Genomic DNA, 27,720 nt, shown 5'->3' with positions numbered 1-27,720 from the left:
AAATAAAATAAAATCGAGAAATTAGCTGTACGATTATCACTATTGTTGTATTATATAAGAATAGCCACTGCCTATTGTTAGAAGTTGTTAAATATAAAAATAAATCACCTCTGACGTTTCTCTGTGGTGTTATTTTGGTATGCGCGTTCACGACAGCATTGGCGCGCTCACGAGGCTGAGTTTCTGGAGTTGTCTGTGTCGAGTCTGCGCTTCGTCGGCTCGGTGGTCCACTGTTCGCTGTTTTCTCTCAAAGAACCCAACCAAACCGCAACGCCGCGTCGGGCTAAACCCCCGAAGAGGTGTGCGAGCATGTGAAATGTCGACTTAGCGAAAGGAAGATGTTCTCATTTGGGAAAAGAGCCCCGAAGAAGTTGCTGTGGCAGATCTGCGGACTGCTTTGGTGGTCGCTCCTGCTCGAGCTAGCGTCGGGAGGTATCTGTGCTTCTTTAAAACTCTTATACTCGACACAAACCAACATGTACCTTCTGCTAATTCTATATATTTACCGTGCAATGCTCTTTTTTTGGGGTCATCTTTTACATTTCATTCATTCATTGTTTGAAGGCGAAAGAGAGGTCAAAGGCTACCACCGCCAACAAACACTTTAAAAGGTCAAAAGTGGTGATTGCTGTTGCAAGCTGTTATTTTGAGTAACATATTGTTAATAATTATGCGGAAAATTATTCGAATAAAGTACCGTAATATTTAGGCACCAATATTACAGTGAAATTGATTGTCAATAATGTCCACCCACTGACCACTTTATTAGGGACACCTGTACTACCTGGAATTTCCCAAAAGAGAATTTATTATTGTATATTTGAATATAAAAATGTTCAACCAAACCATACAGTACAACATAATGAGATCTAATGCTGTATCAAATTAAATGTTTTCTTTTTAATGTATATAACAAACAGTATATACAGTGTCACTTGTCATAGTATGTTATTTTTCTTCTTCAAATTTAATACACATGCATATTTTACAAACAGTATTGAATTGGAATCTAAAATCGTTCTTTTTGGGCGGGGCAGCACGGTGAATTAGTGGTTAGCACATCTGCTTCCCAATTCTAAGGTTTGGTGTTTGAATCTCAGTTCCGTGCTTGCATGGGTTTTCTCCGGGCACTCTGGCTTCCTGCCACATTGCAAAAAGCATGCATGTTCGGTTCATTGAAGACTAAATTGTGAATGGTTGTTTGTTTTGTCTGTAGTGTATACACGAAATGATTGACAGGTGACCAGTCCAGGGCGTACACCGCCTCTCGCCCATAGAAAGCTGGGATAGGTTCCAGCTCACCCCCGACCCTAAAGAGGACAAGTGATCTAGAAAATGGACGGTTGGGTGGTGGATGGATAAAGGTTCTAATGATATTTTGTTACCGCTCTTCTATTGGATGTCATTATAACCTTGCAGGTTTACCAAGTGTTTGTTGTGTGGTATGTTTCTAATTTTTACTGTTTGCATATGTCAATGAAATTGTTTGTAAGAAACCTTCACGCACATACAAGATGTGAAGCAGAGCACACTCATCGCAAACGAGGAACCGTTTGGTGACAACAATAGCACACTCAAGTGACTTCAGCCTGCTTTCCTAAAGGGACAAGGCTGTGCATGTGTGTTATTTTTATGGCTGTATACATTGTTTACACTCGTATGTGTATTCATTAGCCTCGTCTGCTTGATTTCATCCTGGGCATGTGTCACATAAATTCAGTGGGCTTCACTCATCCCGGCTGTGCCAGTGGGGATAATCAGGAATCACTTCACTGTGACTTACTCACGCCATCGTGCTTTGAAAATACCAACAGTAGAGGACACAATTCGGCCTGTGACAATGGTCAACCTAGAATTTATTCAAAACAAAATTTCATTTTCAATACAGGGGGTCCTCTCCTATTGTGATGACATAACTCAAATTTGTACATAAATTGGAATGCGCAAGTAGTCTATCAATGATGTACTCTAATGCAGTAGTTAAATCAGAATTACTTTAATATGTGACTAAAAAGCACTATGGCATGTTATTATGGTAATAACAGCGGCACGGTGGACGACTGGTTAGAGCGTCAGCCTCACAGTTCTGAGGACCGGGGTTCAATCCCTTAACCCCGCCTGTGTGGAGTTTGCATGTTCTATCCGTGCCTGTGTGGGTTTTCTCCGGGCACTCCCGTTTCTTCCCACATCCCTAAAAAACATGCATGAATTGGAGACTCTAAATTGCCCGTAGGTGTGAATGTGAGTGTGAATGGTTGTTTGTTTGTATGTGCACTGCGATTGGCTGGCAACCAGTTCAGGGTGTACCCCGCCTCCTGCCCGATGATAGCTGGGATAGGCTCCAGCACGCCCGCGACCCTAGTGAGGAGAAGCGGTTCAGAAAATGGATGGATGGATACAGTAATAACATAATTAAATAGAATGTAAAGAATTAAACTGTTTGTGCGTCGTGATTAATTCAGTGGGCATTGTGTTGCTCTTTCTGGTGTGCACACCTTGGCGCCCCTGATGTGGTATTATGCATACAGACATACTAGATTTGATGTTGACACAGAAGAAGATCGCCACAACTAAGCTGCAGTAATATTAGTATTTTTTTTATGCATAGGATAAAGAACATTTGCATGTGGGTATTGTTGTACGCTCTGTCTGTCAGGTCACTCGTAGTTTGAGGTCCCACTTTATTTGGAGTAATTCATCGGCATCATAACGCATAGCTGTACAGGCAATGTTTAAAGTTTTTAAAAGCAAAACCATCCTGGAGTCAACTATTTCGACAGGAACATAGTGTAAACGTCTATCAGAAAATGTGCTGCAAAACACACACACACAGCATTCATACTTTGATGCTGGTTGGAATGACGTCTGATAAAATGTACTGACGGCATACATTACAGTATGCCCAAAATATCGGTACAATTTTGCTGAAAATTTTGCTCTATCTCCAAATTGTGCATACTTTTCATTAAACTTGAATCCCTTTGCTTTCCTTTGTGCCCATACAGATTACTGTAGTATTCTGTAAGAAGCCTGTTCCCCGTGTAGGGCTTTGACAAACAAAAAGAGACACTTGAGTCAAGTTGAATCTCCGATTTGTTGGGTAAACTTTGGCACAGAAGCAGTGACAAGCCCTGGTCTTGCCTCTCTAATTAACAATAAAGACCGGCTTTGTTGTGTGCTGAGCTGACAGAACATGCTTCTTTTTACTTGTAACTATTGTCTTCTCCTCTCTCATTGCTGTCGTTCCCAAAATGTCCTTGTTGCAAGCGTTTATGTCGCAAAACAGCTGACACCACCCTCCTCTCAAAGAAATACTGTTACCCATTATTAGTGTCTTTCTAGCACTCTCTAAGAAGGCAACTCTGCACAGCCAAGTACATTTTGAGTGGAAACTTGTTTTTAAGGGAGGGTGACATTCAATCAGACATATTAAACGTCATCGTGATCATACCAAAATGCATCTGAGCGTGCACGTCCCTCCTTGTCAGTACAGTAAAAGGGCAATATGTTACAGATTGTGCTTTCTACCCTCTGAAGGGGATTGACATTAAATACACTTTCTGTGTCTGCGCTCTAAAGGATTCTGTTTGTACTGTATTTGGCTTCATTTAACAATTCCCTAATGGATGCATCTGACTGACTGAGAGATGAAAGGTAAAGACTGCTCATTAAACGTCACCACAAATAGGAACAATACAGAAGAAACTAGAATGCACTCATTGGACCAACAACTTTCACCAAGGCTGAACAATATATCGTTATGTCTCAAAAGTGTTCTCTGTCAATTGACTGTCTGTTGTCGTACTGGAGCGGCTCCAACTACCGGAGACAAATTCCTTGTGTAGTTTTTTTGGACATACTTGGCAAGTATGATTCTGATTTCCCTGATTCTGATTCTGATAGTTTGCATGAACAACACATTGTCGACTTTCATATCAACTGATCTCCTACATTTGCCTGACTTTTTACTGAGAAATTAAGACAAATACTTGAATTCTGTATTTCACAATGTCGCACAAAACATGCTTCACCTTTATTCAGGATCTGTAACAAAATTGCATTATGCTCTCTCCACACAGATTCACAGAAGTCACTTGTTATTAAACTTGCTATTTTTTCCTTTTTTAAACTTATTGGCGAAAGTAATGAACGAAGTGCTATGTTTGATAATGTAAAAAAAGCTTCTGTACAAATGCCGACATTTAGTGTGCGAGAGAGTGTGTTTCCTGTGCATTATTATTACCCTTTCGATACTGACAGCATAGAATGTTAAAGATTTACTTTAATCATTACTTCTACAGTTAATAAAGGTTTTATGTTGGAGACGGTTTGACTAATTATTTAAATTTCCATGATTTTTCAATTCAAAAACTGCTTCAAAACAGCGGATTTTGTGAGAGCAGCAATTCTTTGTGTGGTATGAGTATGCTGACTGTTACTCTGGCTCCCTCGAGTGGTATGTGAAGGAATAACTCCCTGAGTACAGTTCATTTGTGTTTAACTATAAAGTTCCCTACATTTCCATTTTAGCTTTAAGAGCTGTTCTTTTTAAACATTTATTTAGGTATAATTTGTATTTAAATTTTATGTGCAGTACAGTTTAATTGAATCACTATTTTAGTAAATGGGGGGAAAAAAATATTTTCCTATATTTAAGCACAGTGGTAATGTTCAAACTGCATAATATTACAGTGGCTTACAGTTATATTAAATATGATAGTTTTTAGGAATAAAGCCTCTGCCTTGTTTTTGTTGAACATGGTATGCTAATGACGGTTATGATGGTGATACTTGGAGAGCAGAGTATTTTCCTAGGTGGTATTTCGTCGCTCCATTGTAAATCCTAGTATCATCCACTGTTGATGACTGTATAACATGATAGCTATAGGGTTAATTAACACAGTTTAGTGGTTTACCACGCTAATTTGGTTTGATGGAAAAAAAAAAAAGATAACCCATTGACTGTCATTAACTTAATCTATTTTAAGAAGAAAGAGGATATCTGTTAGATAACAGAGGCAAACATATTTGTTGATTTTTGAAGTATGTGTTTGTTAGCTGATTGAAAAGCAGGCTGGTGGTGCCTGGGCATGAAGGCTTGGATGGGACAGCTTCAGAGCACATTAGTTCAGATTACAGGCTGATGTGAAATGGCAGGGAGACGAGCTAGAAGAAACAGATGGATCTGTCCTTGTTTGTTCGTCTTTAACGGAACATGCGACCTGAGAAAATGTGGGGATGTCGGAACCTTTGAAGTTTTCCGGTTGAAGGATGCCGTCAGGGATGGACGGGTCTGAACTTGCTTGACTCGCCCAGACCCTACGTTTGTACACTGCTCTTGTCTTCCAAACCTAGTATTACACACAGAGACAGGCTGGAGTTTGTTTCTTTTAAAAGGCAAGAACTCATTTTAGTTTATGAATGTAGGCTACTGCTGTTGTACTTGAGTATGAATTATTGTGGCCCATAAAAACATATAACTGGTCCAACAGAGATGCGAAGTAAAGTAAATGTATGATGTACACTGTCAGCATGGTTTTCCTTTTGTGCATGAAAAGCAACCCTGCATAATGTTAAATATTTTCAGGCAAAAACTTGCTTAAGGTCAAGGAAAGTTTAGGTTAAGGTTATTCTAAGACTCGAGGGGGGAAAAAAATGTAATTTGCTCGGAAATGTTTGTGTGTGGGTGTGGGTGTGTGTGTGGGTGTGTGTGTTTGTGTGTCTGTATGTGTGTGCTGCTCTTGCAAGAACAACCAGAATGCTAATTAGACTGGTGCTTTTATATCTAAATGTCATCTGTGTGCTATATAAAGACCACAATACTTTATTTGCTCTTGGGTTTCTGTATTTACACTCTTGTTCTTCTCATTGACACACAATGAGCATAATAGATTGTGGCAAAAAAGATGAAAATCAGAGGTGATAAATATATATGAAGTCTTTTTTTTTTTTTTTTTTTTTAAACAAATGAGCAAATCTGTCCTTTCCGCCATTTTTCTCCAGCGTCCTTTTATGGTGATGGATTTGTACAGCTGAAGGCAACAGAGTCGTCCGACCATAACAAACTCCGCATTCGCTTCCGAACTTCCAGTACCAATGGCCTGCTGTTTCTCGCCGCCGGCCAGAGCGTCTACTTTCTGTTAGAGCTTAACGCCGGTCGCCTGCAGGTGGGTACATCCATGGCCCCCACACATGAGCATATGTACTCGAGCATACATTCCATGAGCACACACATGCATGTCTACAAAAAGGTCGTGCTCACACCATCACTGACCAACCCGAAGCGATGACTCCAGCTCCACTGACGGTGTCAGTCTCTTGACGCGGTAACATAAGCAGACAAGTCTGCGTGACGCGAGCTCAGTGCCAGCGCCATACCAGTTCCCTCTTTGTACAGCTGCACATTCTGAAGGCCCTCTGATCTGTGTACCTATTGTGTTGATTATGATCGCAGTTAACATTTTCAATTCAGTTTTGTGAGGATTTAGGTCACTGTAGTAAATGTTGGAAATAGAAATAATCCATTCAATTCTGTAGCTTCTAGATTTTTCCACCAAGCCGTTGAGGTGTATGCGATTATTGGGTCCTTGAAACACTTATGGCGTTTTAGACTTGTAGAAATAAATGGGAGTTTTGATGTTGTTGCAGTCTGTCTGTTCCAATTCTAGCCAAGAATGATGCTCCTCATTGTGGTGCATCCATTTGATGAGTGATTGTAATTGGTTAGCTAAATAATAGTGTTTAAAGTTGGGAACATTTAGGCCTCCCTCCTGTTTTCTTTTCTGAAGAGAGGATAAACTAATTCTATTTTTCTAATTTTTTTAATAAACATTTATTATGGCAGAATCTAACGTTTGGAACAATTTTAATGTGGGCTTAAATAGAATCATTGAGAATAAATAATTTATTTGCAGTAAGGTTTTCGTTTTATTGTGGCTATTCTTCCCAGTAGTTATATAGGCAAGTTATTCCAGCATATTAAGTCATCTGAGATTTTTTTTCCCAGAAGTGGTGTGTAATTTAGATTGGTTAGCTCTGTGAGTTTTGGCGAAATATTAAAGGTAAGAAGAAAAGGATTTTAAAAATGTTCTTGATAACTCTGGAACCCCTTTTAAAAAAAACACATTTGCCATTTTTAAGTGATTATATAACAGATATACAACAGTTAAATTGATAAATATGATGCAGCATGCGCCTTCTTCTTTTTGCATCCAGCGCCTTCTGGTCTTCGTCTCTTTCCGGCGCTGTGACGTCACACGAGCCAAACAGCCTGTTCATTCGCCGTTGTGTGCCATTGTTCCATGCTGTTGTTCCTGTCCTTGTATAGTTGTTGTCGGATGATTTAGCGATGTCACAATGGTTTATAGTGTGTCATTTGGTTGTACAAATGGTTCAGGCAGTGGCAAGAGGTTTTTTTGGCTTTCCAAGTGAAAAAGGAATAGGTGACCAGTGGATAGGGAAAGTCACGCGACAGGGGAAGAAACGTGGTCAGCTATGGGTGCATAGCAAGCATTCCAAACTGTGCTGATCACTTCGAACCGGGGTGTTTTTAGAAAGACTTAGCAGAAAGCATTGGATACAGAGGTAGAGGCTGAAACCAGCTGCGGTGCCAACTATTTTTCTTACGGCCATTGGGACCTCAACTCCCAGCAAGATAACTAAATCTTGCAGCTGCCATGGTGACGCCGCAAAGCGGCGCAGACAAGATGTGAGGATTTCCTTGTATATACTTACGACTCTATTATGGTTACTATGAACTGGGCAGTAGGAAAAAAAGACCCACGCAGTACTTTTCAGTACTGTCGTCTGTACTTTTGCCTATATGACAAGCCAACAGACTTCCTGTGCGGCGTGTTACAACGCTACTCGAGCGAGGGGCACACAATATATAGGAATACCGCATCCTATGTAAAATCTTGTGCCGTGTCACTGAAACATATATGAATATATAATGCGTATAGTCGTGCTAATAAATATTGGCACCCCTGGGGTGCCATTATTTCAAGCCATGGCTGAATAAAAAGACGTACTTTTAACATACCGTCACATCGAGCCAGTGGCCACTCTCTTTTACTGTTGTACAGCTGCTACTTGGCTGCTCGTCATCGTCACTGTTTCGATCTGATCGGCTCAAACGTATGATTTGACAATGCCATGTTAAAGGAGCATCAAGACTGTCTTTAGTTTCTGTGTTTAATTGAGGAATGTTTAAATCATTAATAAAAGTGTTTTTGGTCTGGGTTGCTTAAAGATGCATACAGTATAAGCTGCTATAATAATTGTAAAATATTAATTTATTTCTAGTGCTGACTGTGTATAACTGCCGTTTGAATCTTCAATGGCTGTAATTAATTTTCTTTATTGCGTTGAAGTTGATTTGCGAGAAATTTGCCTGATTTATTATTGTACTCAAAGTTAGTGTATCTGAATTGTTGTTGTTGAAATTCTGTTCTTTTTGATATGATGTCTAATTGATGTTTTGCCTTTTGAAGTTGGTTTCTAAGTGTATCAGTCAGATTCATTGAATATTATTCTGTGAGATATTTAATTTTTTCCACAATTTCATTTTCTAATTTTAGTTCTTGTTATTTCTTGTACGAAGAGTATGATATGATATGACCTCTCCTTACAGATTTCCTGGTTTCCCACAGCTGGGGTATGGTTGGGGAGTCATTGAACTTAAACAAATCGGCCCATTCTTTCTTTACATATGATCAAAGTTGCACAAAATAGATACCAAAACTATCGTCCATACATAGACTAGCCAGAAATTCTATTTGTTTGTTTGCAAAATAGAGTGCTGAGTTTTAATTTTGATGTATGAGATCTGATTAATCTGCTTTAATAGACTCTTTTTTTTTTTTACTAGGGTTGAAATCTAGTAGCAAAATGTGAATTAATCCATAGACACAAATGTGTGATAATGGAGCGTCGAAATCTTACATACTGGTACTTTGATTCTGGCTGCAACAGTGTCTGCCATTACAAGGTTGATGTAATAAAAACATTCAAATTACAAATATTGAGGCCATAATTTATTACCGATTATGACTGTTGCAAGGTAATGTTCTTGGCAAAGTTTTGAAAATATGGAAATTCAGACAAATTTGGACAAATTGTTCTGGAAGTGAATTTTTATCAGTTGGCAGCTCTGGAACTGGAGTCCCCACAGTGGCAGGTGACAAGCTTAAACACTTGGCCACGGCTGCCCGTCTATTAAAGCTGCTGTTTTTGCTTTAAATTCCTAGAAATCCCACAAGTAAAAAATATACAGGGTTTCTTATTCGAGACTGAGTGGCACATCAATCAATCATATCAATCAATCATACATGTTAATCATGACATCCATTTAATATCAAAAAGTCCTGTTGGATTTCGTCTTCTGTTTGTTATGACGAGGAGGTTATGCTGTCCAGTCGAGTCACGTCTTCTCAATCAAAAATGAGTAGCGGTGATAAGTTTGACTAAAATACGGGGCGGGGTGACTGTGGCTCAGTTGGTAGACCCACTCATCCACTGACCAAAGAGTTGGTGATGAATGGTCATAAAATACTGTAACATACTGTTGTCAATTCACCGTAAATTAACGGTACTTTCTCAGAGTGTATTTAATCTAAGGAAAACTCCTTCGGAATGCATTTTATGGTTTGGTGTCTAACTCAAAAAATCATTGTGACGGTGCACGCAGTGAGTCACACTGTTGCCTCATTGCCTTTCTTCAGCAAGCATGATGAGGGCTGTTCATCCCCTCTTCCTTCAACAGGCTCAGGCCACCAAATAATTGTTGTTCACTGGCACAAGTGAACAATTGAGTCAGGGTTGAGCGTCTCTCCCTGGAAGCCCGCGCGCGATTAGCAGGGACTGAACATCAAGCCTTGACAAGCACGTCAAGGCTTGAGAACGTCACATGATCCAATCAGGGTATGGCTCAAGGCAAAGAGATAATCATTCTCTTCCTGCGAGGAATCTTAGACAAATTCCACCATTATAACAACAGGTGACATTATTTAACATGAGGCCTTGAATACAGTGTGTGACTGTCTTGTAACATGGTATGTCTTTGTTTCCCCAGCTGAAACTGGACTTGGGATCTGGGGAGCAACTATTACAATCCGAGAGAGGAACACAGCTCAATGACCTTGCCTGGCATTCGGTGGAGGTCATCCATTTCAAGCGCAATGTCACTCTGACAGTAGACAAGAACTCCCACACAAGTGCAAAGATCCTTGGCCACCATCATGTTCTCAACATCTTAGATGGTGTCTATGTGGGAGGTTCAGTTGGCCTTGACAGACATTACCTCCCCAGAGAACCGATTGGCTTTCGAGGTTGCATGGAGGACGTCATATTCAATGAACATGACTTGCTGTCATTGCTGAGACCATACACTGGTTTTAAGACTGTCCATGAGGTGTCTCTAGGTTGTAGTCCCCAGTTTTTTGCCACCGAAGATGACCCCATTAGCTTCTTTAGCTCTAAGGCTTACATTTCTCTTCCCCACTGGAATGGCCAGCAAGAAGCTGTGTTTGAGTGTGTTGTGCATACTTCAGCCAGAGAGGGTATAGTCCTGTACAATTCTGCCAAAGAGGGGGACTTTGTGGCATTAGAAATTCAAGAAGGCTTGCTTGTGGCTATTGTTCGGAAAGGTGGCAGCAAAACGGAGCTTCGTTCTCTTACATTCATCAATGACAGGAAATGGCATGCTATCAAAATGCACTTAAATTCGAGAACGCTTGAACTAATTGTTGATGGTGAAATGGTAAAAAGCAGCCTTGGCTCCCGCTCAAAAGGGCTGCAGTTTAAACGCTATGTTTTTATTGGAGGCATCGATGACAGCACCAGATCAGAAGTCAGAAAGGTTAAATTGATGTCTGTGTCAGGAAAACGAATGCATGGAGGCTCCTTCAAAGGATGTATGAAGAATATTGAATTGAACAGAGTGAAGATGGGGCTTGCCAATGCAGTTGTCTCAAAGGATATCTCAGTTGGCTGTGAACCTGAGAAAGAACCAGTGTCATTGACCACTATGAGTCCAACAAGTGCCCCGGAATCCCTGTTTTTCTTGGTGACCCCAACACCGCCATTGCACATGTCAACACTTGCAAGGGGTTTGGACAGAAGGTATGGCTCTGATTTTGTGCAGTTAAAACCCCTCGTAGTTGAAGAAGGTGGTCGAGCATCTCTTGAGGCCAAACACATCAAGGTACTCTTGGATTTCAAGACGCTTGGTATCCGTCAGTCTCAGATCATATTTCAAATTCAAGATCAGCCAATGCATGGTCAGGTCAGGCTTGATGTGGATCAAGACCAACCTCAGAATACCTTCAGCATGTTGGACCTTTGGCATGAGCGAGTAATGTATATCCATGGAGGCTCTGAAGATCCAGATGACTTCTTCATGTTTTCAATATCTTCCAGCAGTCGGAAAGAAGTTCCGGATTATCTCACGGCTAACAAATTATACCGTTTCAACATTACGGTAATACCCACCAATGATGCACCTGAATTGTGTCTCCCCGAAGGAAATCTATTTGTCTTGTTGGAAAACTCTAAAAAACGCCTCACTCCAGATGTTTTGAAGGCCACAGACATAGACAGCAATGATAACAATCTTGTTTTTACAGTGCTTGGGAACCTGAATGCAGACGCAGGCTATTTGGAAATTGAGGATAACCAAGGAACAGCAGTGACCTCATTTTCTCACTCAGACTTGCAAGAACTGAGAGTGTATTATTTTCACACAGGAGTTAGAAACTCAAGGATAGTCCTTCGAGTCAGTGATGGTGAGAAGGTGAGCAACACTGTGGTTTTAAGGGTGATGGCTATAGCACTTGAGTATAAAATTGCCAACAACACAGGTCTTAATATCAATCAAGGAGAGACAGCTGCAATTAGTACACAACAGTTGTCTGTGGAAACCAATGCTGTGAGACAAGTAATTGACATCCGTTATGATGTAATTGAACAACCACAGTATGGAGAACTTCAGAGACTTCACTCAAGTGGTGAATGGAGGCCCACTGACTCGTTTTCTCAAAGGCTTCTAGAAAAAGGACGACTAAGGTATGTTAGCACATACCATGAGATCCAGACATCCAATGCCACTGATTACTTTAAATGTAAAGTCCATGTGGCTGCAAGGGCAATTACAGAAATACTTTTCCCAATCACCGTGCAATGGGTGAGGTACAACATTGGTGAGGAATGTAATTATAACCCTGGATAAAGTTAGAAAAGTGACACTTGACTCAGAGTATCTGTTTGCTTCAGCCAAGGGTGTGATTGTCCCTGAAGAGGATCTTTATTTTAGGGTTCTCACCACACCAAAGAAAGGGAAACTGCTACTTAACACGACAGTCTTGATGAAGAACTCATCCTTTAGTCAAAAAGATATCACAGATTTAAAAGTACACTATGAACTAGTTGACCGGCCTCACGAAGACACACACGACAGATTCAAATTTCACTTGTTTTCCAAACATGCTCAGTCCCAAAACTATGATTTTCAGTTTTCAATTAAAGCTGATGTTAACAGTGTTTTCGTCAGGAAAGCCGGGCTGGTTCTTCAAGAGGGGGGAAGTAAGTTGATCACAAAAAATGAACTGTTTGCAGAAACTTTGCTTACACGGGATATGTACTACACTGTAATAAGCAGTCCCAAACATGGAAAGCTTGCTCGTATAACTCAGTCGAATTCAAATTCAACCTATAACAACATCTTAACCTTCAGCAATCAAGATCTCTTAGAGGACCGGATCATGTACGTCCACGATGACAGTGAAACAAGTCAGGATGAATTCACTTTCATTGTCTCTACCACCAAAGGTTTCAAATCTTTCATTGCAAATGATGAAATTGGGTCCAAAGAAGAAACGTTCAACATATCCATTCAACTTGTAAATGATCAAAAACCAGTACGTGTGATTGATAAAGTTTTCTATGTAGTAAAAGAGGGACAAAGGCTGCTCACTGTTGAAGATTTGCGTTATCATGATCCAGACTCAGATTTTAACGACGGCCAATTGATTTACATTCGGCGTGGAATCCCCGTGGGAGATTTGGTGCTGGTGAATGACACCAATCATCGGCTATTTGAGTTTCGCCAAAAGGATTTAGAAGAAAAGAAAGTATTGTTCATTCATAAAGGTGCAAGCGTCGGTAGATTTGTGCTCTTTGTCTCTGATGGCAAAAACTTTGTATCAAGTCTTTTAGACATAAGTGCACAGGACCCTTTCTTGAAAGTTGTAAATAACACTGGTTTACTGGTGCAGAAGGGACAGTCCGTTATCTTTTCCACCACCAATTTTACTGTCAGATCCAATCTGGATGTTCGAGATGACCAGCAAATCTCATTCAAGTTGAATGACACTCCTACGTATGGAAGGCTTTATCGAGACGAAATAGTGGTGGAGTCATTCACACTGTCTGACCTCAAGAACGGATTAATCTCTTATCAACATGATGACAGCAAACATCTGTCAGACCATTTCAACTTGACAGTAACAGCTAAAGACATCCACCTTGCAGCAAAGATCAATGTAAAGGTTTACCTGGAAAGTCATCAGAGGCCACCCATTGTGCAGCATCGCAACAATCTACTGGTAGAGGAAGGAAAACCAGTCAAGATTGATGAGACTAAACTAGAGGTATGTGTGAGAGATTTTGTCAAGTTTTTTTGTTGTTGTTTTCCCCCCCCCCCCCTTCTCTCTCTCTCGTTGTCTTTGTTGTTGTCTCAAATGTTACCGACTAACACACAGGTCACGCATGAGGACAATGTGCCATCTGAGATCGTGTTCACAGTCAAGGCTGGCCCCTATCATGGCTTTCTACGACATTTTATGGAAGCAGACGGGCATTATATCGGAAGCGAGGAGTCTCCTGTCAAGACATTTACCCAAAACGACATTAACAGCGGAAACATCCAATACGTGCAGGCGGAGCTCAGCAAAGTCAACGACACATTCATCCTGGAAGCCACCAACGGTGTCACCGACGTCAGCGACATTAGCATCTCGGTCGATATCATACCCCGCCACATCCCACTTAAGGTTTCCGATTTCACAGTGGATGAGGGCGGCTACAAGGCCTTGACAAAGGAAATACTTGAAGTCACCAACCGACACTTTGCTGGAATCAACTTCCTTTTTAATGTGACGGAGCCCCCACATCATGGCCACATCGAGCACTCTCGACATCCCGGTGTACCCTTGACATCTTTCACCAGGAGACAGGTACGATACTCCACAGATAATCAAACAACTACTGCAAAGTTTCAATATATTGTAATATGTATTTTATATAGTGGTACTTCTACATTTGAATGTCGCTCAAGTTTGAATATATGGAAAAATGCAATGTTGATGTTGCACAAAAACTGGTGAGACTTAAGTTTAATGAGCATTTAAAGGATTAAATAATAAATGTATTTAATAGGGCTGCAGCTATCGAATATTTTTAGATTAGATTATTTTACCGATTATCCCATCAAACAAAATATGCAGGCGAGGAGCAGGTATTATTGTTGTCCACTTGGGGTTGACATACTCACGTTCCACACTATAATGTCATTGACTTTTAGTGTGTGTGGCTTTAAAAGGTGGGTCCTGGCCTGGTGAGTGACATTGGAGCCACAAAATGAGTGTGGAGAGTTGGCTGTTGTGTGCTCAAGTTAGCAGCTGACTGTTACCTGGCTAAATATTAGCCTTAGTCTGTGTGTTAACTGCCTGGGTGTCCATTGTGGTCGTCGCAGCTTGAGTATGAATGTGCCTGTTATGTTTTTATTTTTTTCCTGTTTGTTCAATAATGGTACACACGACTCTGTCCTTTCTGCTCAGTGCAATATGGCGAAAGCGACAATAAGTAAACATTAGTCATAATAAAAGAATGGAATCCTCACTGCAAACCCAGCATTAGAGTGAATTAACACCCCTCACAGGGCACAATCGGACCCTGAAACAGATTAATTCTATTACCGTTATTTCCAATAGGGAAACGTTTTTTAAAGGTCCCCTTCCAACAATATAAAAAAAAAATTCCACTATTTTATGCATAACATACAGTAGGTCAAAAAGTGTCTGTGACCTGGTTTAAGTCTGACATCTATGCAGTTTGCCGATTGAATGAAAAAGACGATAAATGACATAAGGCTTGCAACCGGATCAGATTTCCATGTGTTTGCGATGTAGAAAGTTAATATTTATTCAAGTACCTGCCTACTTCGTGGTGGCTACATGTCCACTCATCTCAGGAAAAATGGCTGAGCTGCTGTTGCAGCAGCTTGTGCAAAGCTTAAATTTTACATCACCAGCCAAACTCAGAGGAGTTGAGGAATAAATGGCTTGAATTTTGTTTCGGAGAAATTCCTAAGCATTTTGGAACCAGAATTGTGCTTTGTTTGGGCCCATTTCATGGATGATGACTTAGTAAACAAGCTTTCACACACTGCTGGAACTGCATTTCTGGGTTTTGAGTGAGAAACCCAGCAGGGCGGCTGCCACCAAGCCAAGCAAATATAGTGTATAAAAGCATACATGTTGTGTTTTAGAACAATACCTAACTACATTTACAATTTATAATGTAACTGTGGATGAAATAGCGACACCTTTGCAGTCATTCCCACCAAAATGTGTGTTAGCAAAGAGCGTCTCGCACGGGGGCACTGAGAGCTGAGCTGGAGCGCCTTCCTTCCTTTATTGATGCATTATGTTTCTCTATCTTAATTGTTGAATAAAAGGGTTAAAGTACAATAAACTATATCTGCAGCCTTTACATGATCACTGTTCAAGGGCATCACACAACGTCGCAATAAATGCTTGGCCTCCATAAGGACCAATCAGACCACCAAGGACCAATCAGAGCAACAGTGTTTTCCATATTTAAAGTAGAAATATCAGTAATTCAATCAAAGCGAAGCTTATTTAGATATTGAATATTAATGAGCAATCCGACCACCTCAATTGCCAGGCAGAGAAGACCAACTACAATAGCCTGAAAAAGGGCACCCTAGGCATTTTCAACCCAAATTATTGTACAAACCCGATAAAAGGACATCCATCCATTTTCTTTCGCTTATCTGGGTCGGGTCGTGGGGGCAGCCGCTCAAGCAGGGAAGCCCAGACTTCCCTCTCCCCAGCCACTTCGTCCAGCTCATCTGGGGCAATACAGAGGCGTTCCTTAGCCTGCTGGGAAACATAGTCTCACCAGAGTGTCCTGGGTCGTCCCCGGGTCCTCCTCCCGGTCGGATGTGCCCGGAACACCTTATCAGGGACAAAGGACATCAAAGATTATTTTAAAAACTAATACATAATTTGATGTTATGGGACCTTGAAATCTGTACAATTTTGAGGTCGACTAAGGTCCCAAAGTGGATTGTGTTAGACTTCAGAGGTTCCACTGTATAAGAAACTAGCAGTTTATTTTGTGTGCGAAATGTAATATTTTCAAAACGTGACTCTCCCGAGTCAGAAATTATTTTACCGTGTCTTTTGTGTACCCACTTAAGGTTTGTCCTAATAAGATCCAAACTTTAACCAGGTGGAGCATGACTTCATCTACTACGTCCACGACAGCAGCGAAACATTAGCGGATAACTTCACAGTGGTTGCTAACGACACGGGCCTGAGGAAGCAGAGTGAGACTCGCACAGTGTTCGTCCAAGTTACAGCTGTCAACGACGAGCCCCCTGTTATTACCGCCAATAGGGTCCTCAGGGTGAGTCTACACTGCTGCTCTATATTTTTTTTAACGTTTACCAGTATGTCTGGCACCACACTGACACATTGCTGTCAGACACTTTTCATGCGTGTGCACTGTTGCAAAAGATGTTTTATATAATGGGGAAGGGTCCACGGGGGCCAGCACACAAAGAAAAAAAAATATGGTGGCTGTCATGGTACCACGTTTTTCAAGTTCTTTAGAAGTTTTTAAAAGATTATAAGATTTTAAAAACTATCGTAGAGGTTCTGGGTTTGAATCTTCCATGTATGGAGCTTGCATGTTCTCCCATGCTTGCTTGGGGTTTTTCCATCTACTCCAGCTTCCTCAAACATTCCAAAAACATGCTTCTCAGGCTCACTGAATACTCGAAGTTGTATATAGGTGTGTCAGCTGGTTTGGCTCCTGCTCACCCTCGACCCTAATGAGGGTGAGCGCTATAGAAGTGATGGATGGCACTCTCTGCGGTTTGAACAGATGTGCTTAACAGTTTGCTATCCACAAGGTGGCTCTCTTCTACTTCATGTCACATCAGCACTCAATGTGAATTTCTTCTGGCATTAGTTTGGACAATGAAATAGTGTTGTGGAAAATAAATATCTTGTACAATAGCTAGGGGTGCTTTAAAATTACAATCCATATATTTTCTCAAACTGAAAATAAACAGTTGATTTGGAACCAAAGTTGCGAATACTTGGAGAAAAAAAAAATATATATATATTTGTAGTGGTAACCAGGCATTAAAATGAAAAAGAAATTGAAGAAACAAAGTGATCTTAATTTTTTTGTGACTGTGTAAAAGTTTTATCATTAGTATTTTTTAAAGAAATGAACATTTTCATACTTCTAATTAATTGAGATGTACCTGTATATTGGTATATTTTAAGCTTTAGTTTTTTTCTCAATTAAAGTCAACAGGGAAAAAATGTCTTTAACCAGTAAACCTCATTTATGACATCCTTTGAACACTATGGGGAAACTAATTGAAATTTACAATATAAAAACAGTAGATATCTTTATTAGACTGTGACACAAAATGTACAGTGCACCTTCTAAACACCTTAACAAGAGTCATCTTGTCATGTATTCTACCCAAGAGGATGAAATTGGTTCCGCCTGTCATGGTTGTCACGGCTCCTCCGCTAAATCTTGATAATCTGTTGAAACCCCGTTGAGATGGTGAGATTTGGGGACAGGAAACTGTGCAAATTGATCTCATGTGTCTTTGAATTCGGTGAGTCAGCGCTGACGCCGCTCGTCAGACTGATCCCCGCTGCGACTTGCTGCTAAGTGGGGTGGAAGGGGGGGAGTGCTGGAGGTGCTTGCCGTTCCCTCCGGAGGGACGCTGATTAGCAACCCTCTTCTCCACTGAGTCATGAATCCCTGGAGAAGAGGCAGGGGTATGTAAACAAGTTTTAGTTACTTTATACTTATTTGCTAGAATGACAAGATGAGTCTTCAAGTTCACCTTTATTTAGAACATGGTGACATCCATTTCGAACATTGTAGATCACTCGATGTAAACTCTACCGAGCCATAACTGACACTGGCAACAACAAAGGCGAAGTACTGTCATAGTTTGGATCTTCACTGCAGAACTGTCTGTGGGAATTGCGACCTGTGTTCGTGGCGGCATTACGCAATAGCTGTTCTGGCACGGCGAGTTGATGCACATCCTTTGTTGTCAACTTTTTGCACAGCTCACTAGTTTTGCCTTGGACTTATACTTGCCCATTATCATGAAGCGTTTGGATTTTCACTGCCCTTGAATGCATTGTTACAGTCTTAATTCATACAGTATACCCTATTTCCTCATTTACTGGCCTCCATTTTATTAGATGCTGTGTGTAATATTGTACTCCATAAAAATGTACATACAGTAATGACATAATTAAATAGAATGTAAAGAATGAAAGCTATGCCACTTTGTTGTGCTTCAATTCAATGTACATTGTGCTGCTCCTTCTGATTTGGGCACCAACATTTCCCACTATCATGGATTACGCTAGACATCATAATTACAACACGGACATCTTAAACATCCTAAATGACATCTGTAAAGCTAAAGTGCTGCCGTTTGCAGTACAAAGATTAAAATCTTATGTCTTACAAACCTTTAAGCTATTTGTAAAAAACGCAGACGAAGTATCCTTTACAATAAACACCTCTCCGTTTAAAATATGCCTGGTAAATGCATTTGGAATGGTCAAAGTGACACATTTCTACAGGTCTTTCATGCGGCCCTTTCATGCTTTAGTTAGATGACTTTTTCATAGCAGTTCTGCTTCATTGGATGATGTGCAATGGAAAAAGGCTAAAGGAGATAAAAGAGCATCATGGGAAAATAGCCTTAGAGCAGAACATCCGCAGCGTTCTGCCTCCATTGTATGTAGTGGTGGAGTAAAGGGCACAGCTGCCTCCTCTGGCCTTCAGCTGTGTAATATTCATGTAGCGTCTGTGTTATTGCAGCTGTTTTGTTATATTGTGATACAGTTAATTGGTGCTTTTCATATATATTTTCTGCAATAGACATTTATATATCGTGATCAAAATTAGCTTCTTGTAAACAAAACAAACCAATTCAAGTCAGTTGATATTCAAAGGTGCAATTTTCCACTAGGCTGACTTTTTTTGTCGACACACATTTATGTCTCTGCATGTCCTGTGTTGAGGTTTGGGTGTCCTCAGTGACAGAGATTTGCCTGGAGGACTTAAGGGCGCAGGACCTCGACACGTACCCTGAAGAACTCCACTTCATGGTAACCCCTCCCAGCAACGGACATCTGGCCCTTAAGAGTGCCCCCATGACCGCAGTGCTCAACTTCACCCAGGCCCACATCGACCAGGGACAGCTGCTGTTTGTGCACAAAGGTAAAGCCATTTCCCATCCGGCTGAGAAGCAGCAGGATCTAGCTGTTTTTCCTCCAGCATCCCCTAGAAGGCGCTGTTAATGTAACCACAACCAATGTGATACATTAGCTGTTTAAAATGGTTTTCAGCGCAAATGTTTAATATTATGTATTCTTAAAGTTCTAATTAACTTCTGATGCTTGATAACAATAAGCTAGTTCATCTATATTTTGCTGAAAATAGTAGGTGTGATTTAAAAAAAAAAAAAAAAGAAAATCCTAATAATTATTTTGAATGAGTTCCATGTCGTTGCCGTCAGCAATTTATTCCTTTATTGTCTCACTGGGGATCTGTTTTCTTCCAGGTGCCATGTCTGGAGGGTTCAACTTCCAAGTCAACGACGGTGTGAACTTCACTCCCAGACAGATCTTCAGCATCACTGCGAGAGCCTTGGTCCTCAATTTGGTGCTGAATCGCCCCCTTAAGGTCTTTCCAGGTAAAGCAAACCTTGAAGTAATCTTGTAATTCATCTTCAAACCTCAGTGTTTATTTTATCTTTCCTTTAGTAACCATGAGAAGACTATTTTTAAGTACTTCTGCCGTATTTTACGCTCTATGCACTCATCCGTTCCTACTGATTTATCTCGCTAACTAATTCATCACCAACTATTGTAAAGTCCAAACCCATTTAATCAGTGCTGCCAATAATAATGTTTAATGGTAGCGACACTATTTTCATACCGTTGAGCTAAAAATAGGCTGCTGACTGTCTGGAAGCTTTCTTGGGATTTCCAGCCGTCTGGGTTGTCAGTTTGGAGGAAAAGGACATTTTTGAAGGTAGCAAACAGCCAGCTGGCACGCTCTGCTGAGTTTTGCGGAGTGGGTACTTGAAGAGCTTTACACTGTCTTGTCTGAGGAAGTTTTTTACAACCAGGATCTCAGATTTATCTGAATTAAAGGGGTGCTTGATGTTGTGAGGGGTGCAATGAATCACTCTTATGATGCGGGTTATTAATGTGTTTTCATTTTATTCATCACCCCTCAATGTCTTGGTTTGGCCTGAGGTAAATCCCCTCTTCACTAAATAGTTGCATATGCCTCATTATAGACTCATAATGGCTTCACAAAGTGTCCATGAAGTGTCTGTACCATCACCAAAATAGACGAGGCTACTGGGAGTGCTCATGAAAAGCGATCTATTCACTTGCCTTCAGTGTTGCCTTCATCTATTATTAGCATGTCTTATCAGCCCTCCTCAGTAGAAGAGTCTCAGTGACTCTGCTTTGTGTAAAACATCACATTGCATTTGCACCATACTGGACCATAAAAATTATGTGTGAGTACTCTATGCGTCTGCTTCATTTTGTACCTTATAAATACAAAAGGCTTTAGGTAGAAATCATAACGTTGTAGTACAAGGCTATCAGCCGAACTGCATACCAGAATGCAATGGACGCAAAAACAAATGCTTCATGATCATTTGTCAGGCTGTTTGTCAGAAAAATAATGGACTAAGTCTAAATATGTGTTGTCTGTTCAGGGTCAACAGCAGCAATTTCAAATGAGGAATTGCAAGTAGTGACCAACGATGTCAGCGGTACTTCTAACCGCACAATTACATTTAGTGTAATTCGACATCCTAAACTGGGGCGCTTGGTGAGGAAACAGGCTGAAAATTACTCAGTTGACATCTCCACCTTCACGCAAGATATGGTGAGTGGAGGACAGGAGATCATTTCGATGACTATTAGCTTCTGAGCAAGACAAATTTAGACTTTGTGATGTGTTCCTTGCGTTTGTACGTCAGGTGGATCGAAAAGAGGTCGCGTACATTCAAACCCCCGTTGAGTCAGTGGGTTGGGAGGCCATGGACTCGCTGACCTTCTCTGTGGCATCACCACCTTCGTCTCTGGAGAGTCAGACCTTCAAGATTGATATCTCCTATGAGAATACAGGACCTGAACATAACACAGTCCTTTTGGCAAACACAGGTAACAACTGCATAGCCCAGATTTAAACCCTTTCAAATTAATTCAGAGATTTGTTTCTAAATACATTATACGTTTGAAGCTACAGTAATTGAAGAACATTTGCAAAGACTGAGAACTTTGTAGTTCTCTGTTTTGGAGATGTAGTGTTAAACCTTTTTTCACCATTTCAGTTTTCCCGATTTCTATTATAAAAAATTTTTTACGGGGCGGGGGGCATGGCTAAAACGATGCCCAATGTCCTATTGGGCATCGTTTTTAAGATGTCCTATTTAAGAACTTGAGTGCCTTCGTTTGCATCAGTGGTTATCCAGCGCAATTGCAACATGAATTTTGCTAGCTAGCTATGCCTATGCCCTTTATCTTCCCATCGGATAGTCTGCTAGCGTGGCCATGAGCGTGCATACATCATGCAGAGAAAGACAGAAGAGTGAGCAGGGGGGGAGTATTTTTTATTTTTTTAAACTTGACAGCTAGCATATGGACGGGGGATTCGGGCTGGCATGACCACTTTAGAGTGCCTCATTGTGGGCCATGAGTGCGCACACATCATGGAGAGAAGGCGGAAGAGCAGTGAAGGGATGGTGGGGTAATAATAATTGTAAAAAATGTCAGACGTGACAGACTTCGCGCATAAAGCGCCTTGTTGAAGCAGGGTGGAAAAGCCTTGTGCTTTAAACGTGTAGGAAAAAGAAAGCTGTTAGACAAAGTAGCATCCATTTTACAGGTCATAGTACTAGTATTTGATCGACAGTTGAGCGGGGCGTGGTTTCATTGCATTCAGTAGACATGCCCACAGCCTACCAGAGCGGAGAGAATAGCTTGATTTTTCACAATTTTGATGCGTCATTTTTAGGGCTCAGACTCACCCTCTACATCCCCGTTCGCTATTTGTATTGACAGTAACGAATGACTTCAGAATCAAATTTTTACTTCTTTTACTATTCTGAAAAGCGGCACGGTGGACGACTGGTTGGAGCGTCTGCCTCACAGTTCTGAGGACGGGGGTTCAATCCCCGGCCCTGCCTGTGTGGAGTTTTCATGTTCTCCCCATGCCTGTGTGGGTTTTCTCCGGGCAAGCCTGACAACAAGCTCCTCCCACATCCCAAAAACATGCATGGTAGGTTAATTGACAACTCAAAATTGTCCGTAGGTGTGAATGTGAGTGCGAATGGTTGTTTGTTTGTATGTGCTCTGCTCTGCGATTGTCTAGCAACTAGTTCAGGGTGTACCCTGCCTCCTACCCAATGATAGCTGGGATAGGCTCCAGCGCTTCCGTGACCCTAGTGAGGAGAAGCGGCTCAGAAAATGGATGGATGGATACTATTCTGAAATAATACTGCAACAAATGAAAAGTCCAATTCGATCATTTGAAAACTATTTATTGAACCGGAAAGAGAGTACGCTGGCAGGTTTTGGCTGCCATGTTTTAGCTGCCACATCTCCCTCCTGAAGAGTTTTTCTTTTTAGTTTAAAACAACTTATTTTAACCAGGATCGCTCACTGTACCTTGGCCTAAGGTAAACCCTGGATTAGTTTTGCACCTGTCGATGTCGTAAATCCTTGCTGCCCGAGACCAGCTGCTTCCTTTCTAGCTAGCCGGCTGGCTATCTGCCAAGCTGTGTCGGATAAACGTTCTCCCATTAGTTCTGCCGGGGTTGCCATCCACCTCAGCAAGGGCTCCTTTTCGGCTTCGGTTGTGGCTTTGCCATGAATATGCCATGAGTATAGCTCTCGGTGGAGTAGCTACAACTGCGTACATGTGCAGAAACCATGCGCAGTAAGTCTGCCATAAACAAAGAAGTGAATGCTGTGTGACAGCATTGCAGCTCTTGTCAGAATAAAGCAAGTACTACAGTATATTATTCTTTGATTCATTGCGATTCGAATCTGAAAATTCTGATTCTGCGTTCATTTTTTTTCATCACCGATTTGTGTCCAGCCCCACTCATTTCATATACTTGTCAAATATTTGTACTAATTCAAATTTGGCAGGGTTCTTAACAACACTATTCTCTGTGGTGTGTCAAATTTACAAGATATTTATTTTCACTTTACAGGGACTTAAAGCTTCAAAACTCCACATATATTTTCTTTGTGTCAGGTGCGGAAGTGACAGAAGGAGAAAGCGTCATTATTGATGAGTCCAAGCTTGATGCCACTAACCTGATGTCTAAGCTGCCAACGCCTCAGCGGAGCGCCAATGAAGTCTGGTTCCAGGTGACGTCGTTGCCACAGCATGGTGTCATTGTCGTCGGTGAAAGAAACCTCACGAAGGAGAAACCCAACTTCTCTCAATTCATTGTCAACAAATACGGCATTACCTACAAGCACGACAACTCTGAGACAAGCCACGATTCATTCGCTTTCAGCGCATGGGTAAACCCAAAGGGCAAATCGGCTCAAAGGCCTTTGGATGACATTGACGTTATTGAGGAATCTTTCAACATTACAATCACTGCTGTGAATGATCAGCCACCTGTGCTGAAGACTAAAGCACCGAGTCTGACAGTGGTACAAGGAGATACAATAGCCATTAATCCGGAGAACCTCAAAGTAGAAGATTTAGACAATCCCCCTGATGATATTGTCTTCTCTGTGATTAGCAAGCCAAACAATGGTTACCTAGCTCTTGACGGAAGATTGAATGAGACGATTGGAGCCTTCACCCAAGCCCAGATCAATAATGGAAGTGTTTATTTCGTCCATGATGGTAGCCCTACCTCAGGGGTTTTCTACTTCAGTGTCACGGATGGCCACCATAAGCCAATTTACAAACTATTCAATTTAGACGTGACAAAAATTACCATCTTACTGGTCAACCACACAGGACTGACACTTGAGCAAGGTAGCACTGCAGTCTGGCTGATCCAAGACAACCTTGCTGCCAAGACGAATGGCAGGAACGCCACCATTCACTACCAAATTACAAGGCCTCCAATGTTTGGCAAACTTCTGCTGGGCACCCAAGAGGTGTCGCAGTTTGAACAACAAGATATACAGACCGGACATCTAGCTTACCACATGACCAATCTTTCGTCTGCGGAAGACAGCTTCGAGTTCACAGCCTTCACTTCTGAGGCCAATCTGAGTGCACAAGTGCTAAACATCACTGTCACTCCTCTGATCCGGGTTGGCAAAAGTGCGAGGGCACCCACTGGAATTGTCGTAAAACTCAACTCCGCTTCACTCGATGTTTCTAAACTGGCAGATATTTGTAGATGTGACCCTGTATTTGAAATTTTGTCACACCCCAATTTCGGCAAAGTGGTCCGGCCAAAGACTAAAAAGTGGCGTAAATCTGAAGCAGTTGAGTCTTTCACTTTCCAGGATATTACACAAGAGAAAGTAGCCTTGGAGTTGAATGCCAACATGACAGAAGTTCAAGAATTAAATGACTCACTGGTGTTTTTACTGAAAGCTGATAACATTCAACCTGCTAAAGGAGAGTTCCATTTTACCATTGTACCGTATGATCCTGCGGTTGGCCAAACCACAAAAAATCCTGTGGTAACAACATCTTTTCTCCCTCAGACAACAATCCAGACTCCTAGAAATGGAAGTGCTTCACCAGAGCGTTCCACACCTGTCACATATACCCAGCAGCCAAGCAAAAATCAACAAAGGTTCAAAGGCCGTAACCGCTGGGGGAAGTCCAATAGAACAAGCCATTTCAGCACAACTCTTGGTAAACCCACAGGAGGAACCGATAATTTCCCCTTCATAAACACACCCGTTCGTGTGGAATCCTACCCGCAAAAAAGCTCCAACCCTCTTCTGGTTATCTTACCACTGCTCGCTCTGCTGCTGCTTGTGATCATCTTTGTGGTGCTCGTTGTTTTCCTTCGACACCACCGGCGGCGGAAGCGCAGGACCGACACGCCAAAGGAGCCCACTCCTGCCGCTCTTCCAAGCAGCCAGTCACATCAGGGCCAGACTCAAAGGAGCACCACCGTTCCCACAGTCACTGTTACCCCATTAAACCCCACCAGCACAGGTAGTCCCACTCTCAGTCACTTACTGCTACGGAACCAGCGACTGTACAATTATAACACTGTTGATTCAAACATTCTTGTCAGTTCCTGGAGTAGTGATTCTCCCTCTGCGTCGTCGCAGATGATCCAGACTGCCACTCCTTCCCTTCAGAGGAATCAGTATTGGGTTTGAACACATTTAGAAGCAGGGAATTGTCCAAAATGTCTGAGTAAGATAAAGATTCAAGAGCAACTAAGGGTTGTAGATCGTTTTTTTATTTTATTTTTTTATCAAGCGATATAGCCCAAGACTTTGCCTATATCGAGTATGTCAAGGTAGTGACACTGGTATTGATCACTAAAGCCTGTTCAACACTAAGATTCTGGGAGCTTTAGACATAAAATGTGAAATTGTGGGAAAAATCGTCCATTATAGCTCAAAAAACAGCGATCGTACATTTCGCAGTGAGACCGGAACAACAAATGAAAGCTCGAACCATTGTGCGTTAAAGACAGGCTGTCACAGAATTGTAGAAAAATCATGTTGGATGGAGATGGAGGCACTTTGGTCATTCTAGATGGCTAAATGTATATCGTCGCTGTCGGGCAGAATCCTTCCATTTCCAAAATTGTTACTTTTCGACACACACACACACACACACACACACACACACCATCTTAACCGGCCTTCCCAGTTAACATGGATATTTAACTTCTAAAGCCGTCAATGGCAGTGAATGTGTGTTTATTGAGTTACCAAACACTCCATCGTTCAGGTTGGAATTATACCTCATAGTGCTATCATATACTGTTGCACACCAACACAAAACCACCCCTAAATCATGTTCAATCCCTAATTTAATTTGCAAAATCATTCTCTAATTCATTAAGATGTCATTGATTACAATGCTACAGACCCATCGCCAGCTGTGTACATTAAAGTCTGCACTCGCGCTGACACTCCGACAACACGAAAAGGCTTTATTAAAAACAAATGTTTTTGCACAAATGCTTAACGTCTAACTGCTATAAAGGAAATTGCTTTGAGCATTACGAAACAACAAGTGATGCAACAAGCTTTACTTTGAGCTTACCTGTGAAAGGATCTCGATCATTCGTCGTATCAGTTGACAATGCTTGTAATGCTCATTAAGGCAAGTCCTCCACCGATACCTACAGAGGAGATAAAAAGTCTACACAGCCCTGTTCAAATGCCAGGTTTTTGTGGTATAAAAAAATGAGACTGAGGCCTTTGTCAAGGTGAATGGAATTATGAACAGTTCCAAATAACAGTCAGCTTTAGCACAACAATGTCAGGCTTCTACGAGAAAGCAAAAATGAAAAGCCGACTACAACATTTGAACTTTATTTGGAGTTAATCCGAGGCACTTTAAATAGTAGCAGGTGTGTGCCAAATGCTGACTCCCATTAAATGAGTTTGACTGTGATTGGTTAATTCTGAACACAGCTACATCCCCAGTTATTATAGGATGTGCATACGTGTGCAACCACAATCTCAGTTTTTTGTTTTTACTTTCACGCTTGAAAAAATGTCATGATTTTTTTCAATTGAGTTTTACAGGTTATAGGTCACATTAATGGTGTAAAAAGTTTTTAAAAGATGTATCTGGGTCTCATTTTTTTTTTAGAATACAAAAACCTGGGTGTGTAGACTTTTTATATCCACTGTATCTGTAATGGTAGGAGAAGATCCAAAGCAAATAGACAAGTGAAGAGATGAGATGATTAATTTTCTCCATGCAAATATCTGCTAACTGCATCCTGGTATCCCACATTTGAGTCAAAATCTGACCTTAGAAAAGCATTTTGTTGACACGCCGCCTTTATTGGACTACGTAGCAGTTTGTGGTACAAGAATGACAAAATGTTGGCTGCCTCTGGGCAACTTTGAGACAGTCATCAGTGAAAATCCACCATCCACTACTGTCCTGCTGTTTTATGGTACTGCCTCCTGTTAGGACCACCAGGGGGTATCATTGTTGCTACTAAAAGCTAAATTGTTCAATGATTTAAAAAAAAAAAAAAAAAATTGCAATCACTCGAGCCACTTAACACTTATTACCTTGGGAAATAAGTTTCTGACATTGATGCCGGTGCTGTCCAATCATATCTTCACATATTTTAAATTAGTTACTGATTACAGTACATTTTTTTCCTCAACTCAGGTTTGTTTG

At 41.2% G+C, this 27,720-nt stretch overlaps 1 protein-coding gene across 1 annotated transcript; it reads left to right on the top strand.

The window, feature by feature from the left end:
- The first annotated feature begins 176 nt into the window (after positions 1 to 176).
- On the top strand, positions 177 to 27,208 carry cspg4ba (chondroitin sulfate proteoglycan 4ba). Its single transcript, XM_061672095.1, is given in 11 exon segments — positions 177 to 432; positions 6,004 to 6,167; positions 10,073 to 12,193; positions 12,195 to 13,646; positions 13,758 to 14,231; positions 16,534 to 16,710; positions 19,386 to 19,584; positions 19,928 to 20,059; positions 21,104 to 21,276; positions 21,371 to 21,554; positions 23,656 to 27,208. Coding segments are annotated over 11 exon segments (7,233 nt in total). The 5' UTR covers positions 177 to 338; the 3' UTR covers positions 25,719 to 27,208.
- The last annotated feature ends 512 nt before the right edge of the window (positions 27,209 to 27,720 follow it).

The sequence above is a fragment of the Phycodurus eques genome, chromosome 3 (genome assembly GCF_024500275.1).
Source record: "Phycodurus eques isolate BA_2022a chromosome 3, UOR_Pequ_1.1, whole genome shotgun sequence".
NCBI lineage: Eukaryota > Metazoa > Chordata > Actinopteri > Syngnathiformes > Syngnathidae > Phycodurus > Phycodurus eques.
This window is presented reverse-complemented; position numbering and strand designations above follow the sequence as displayed.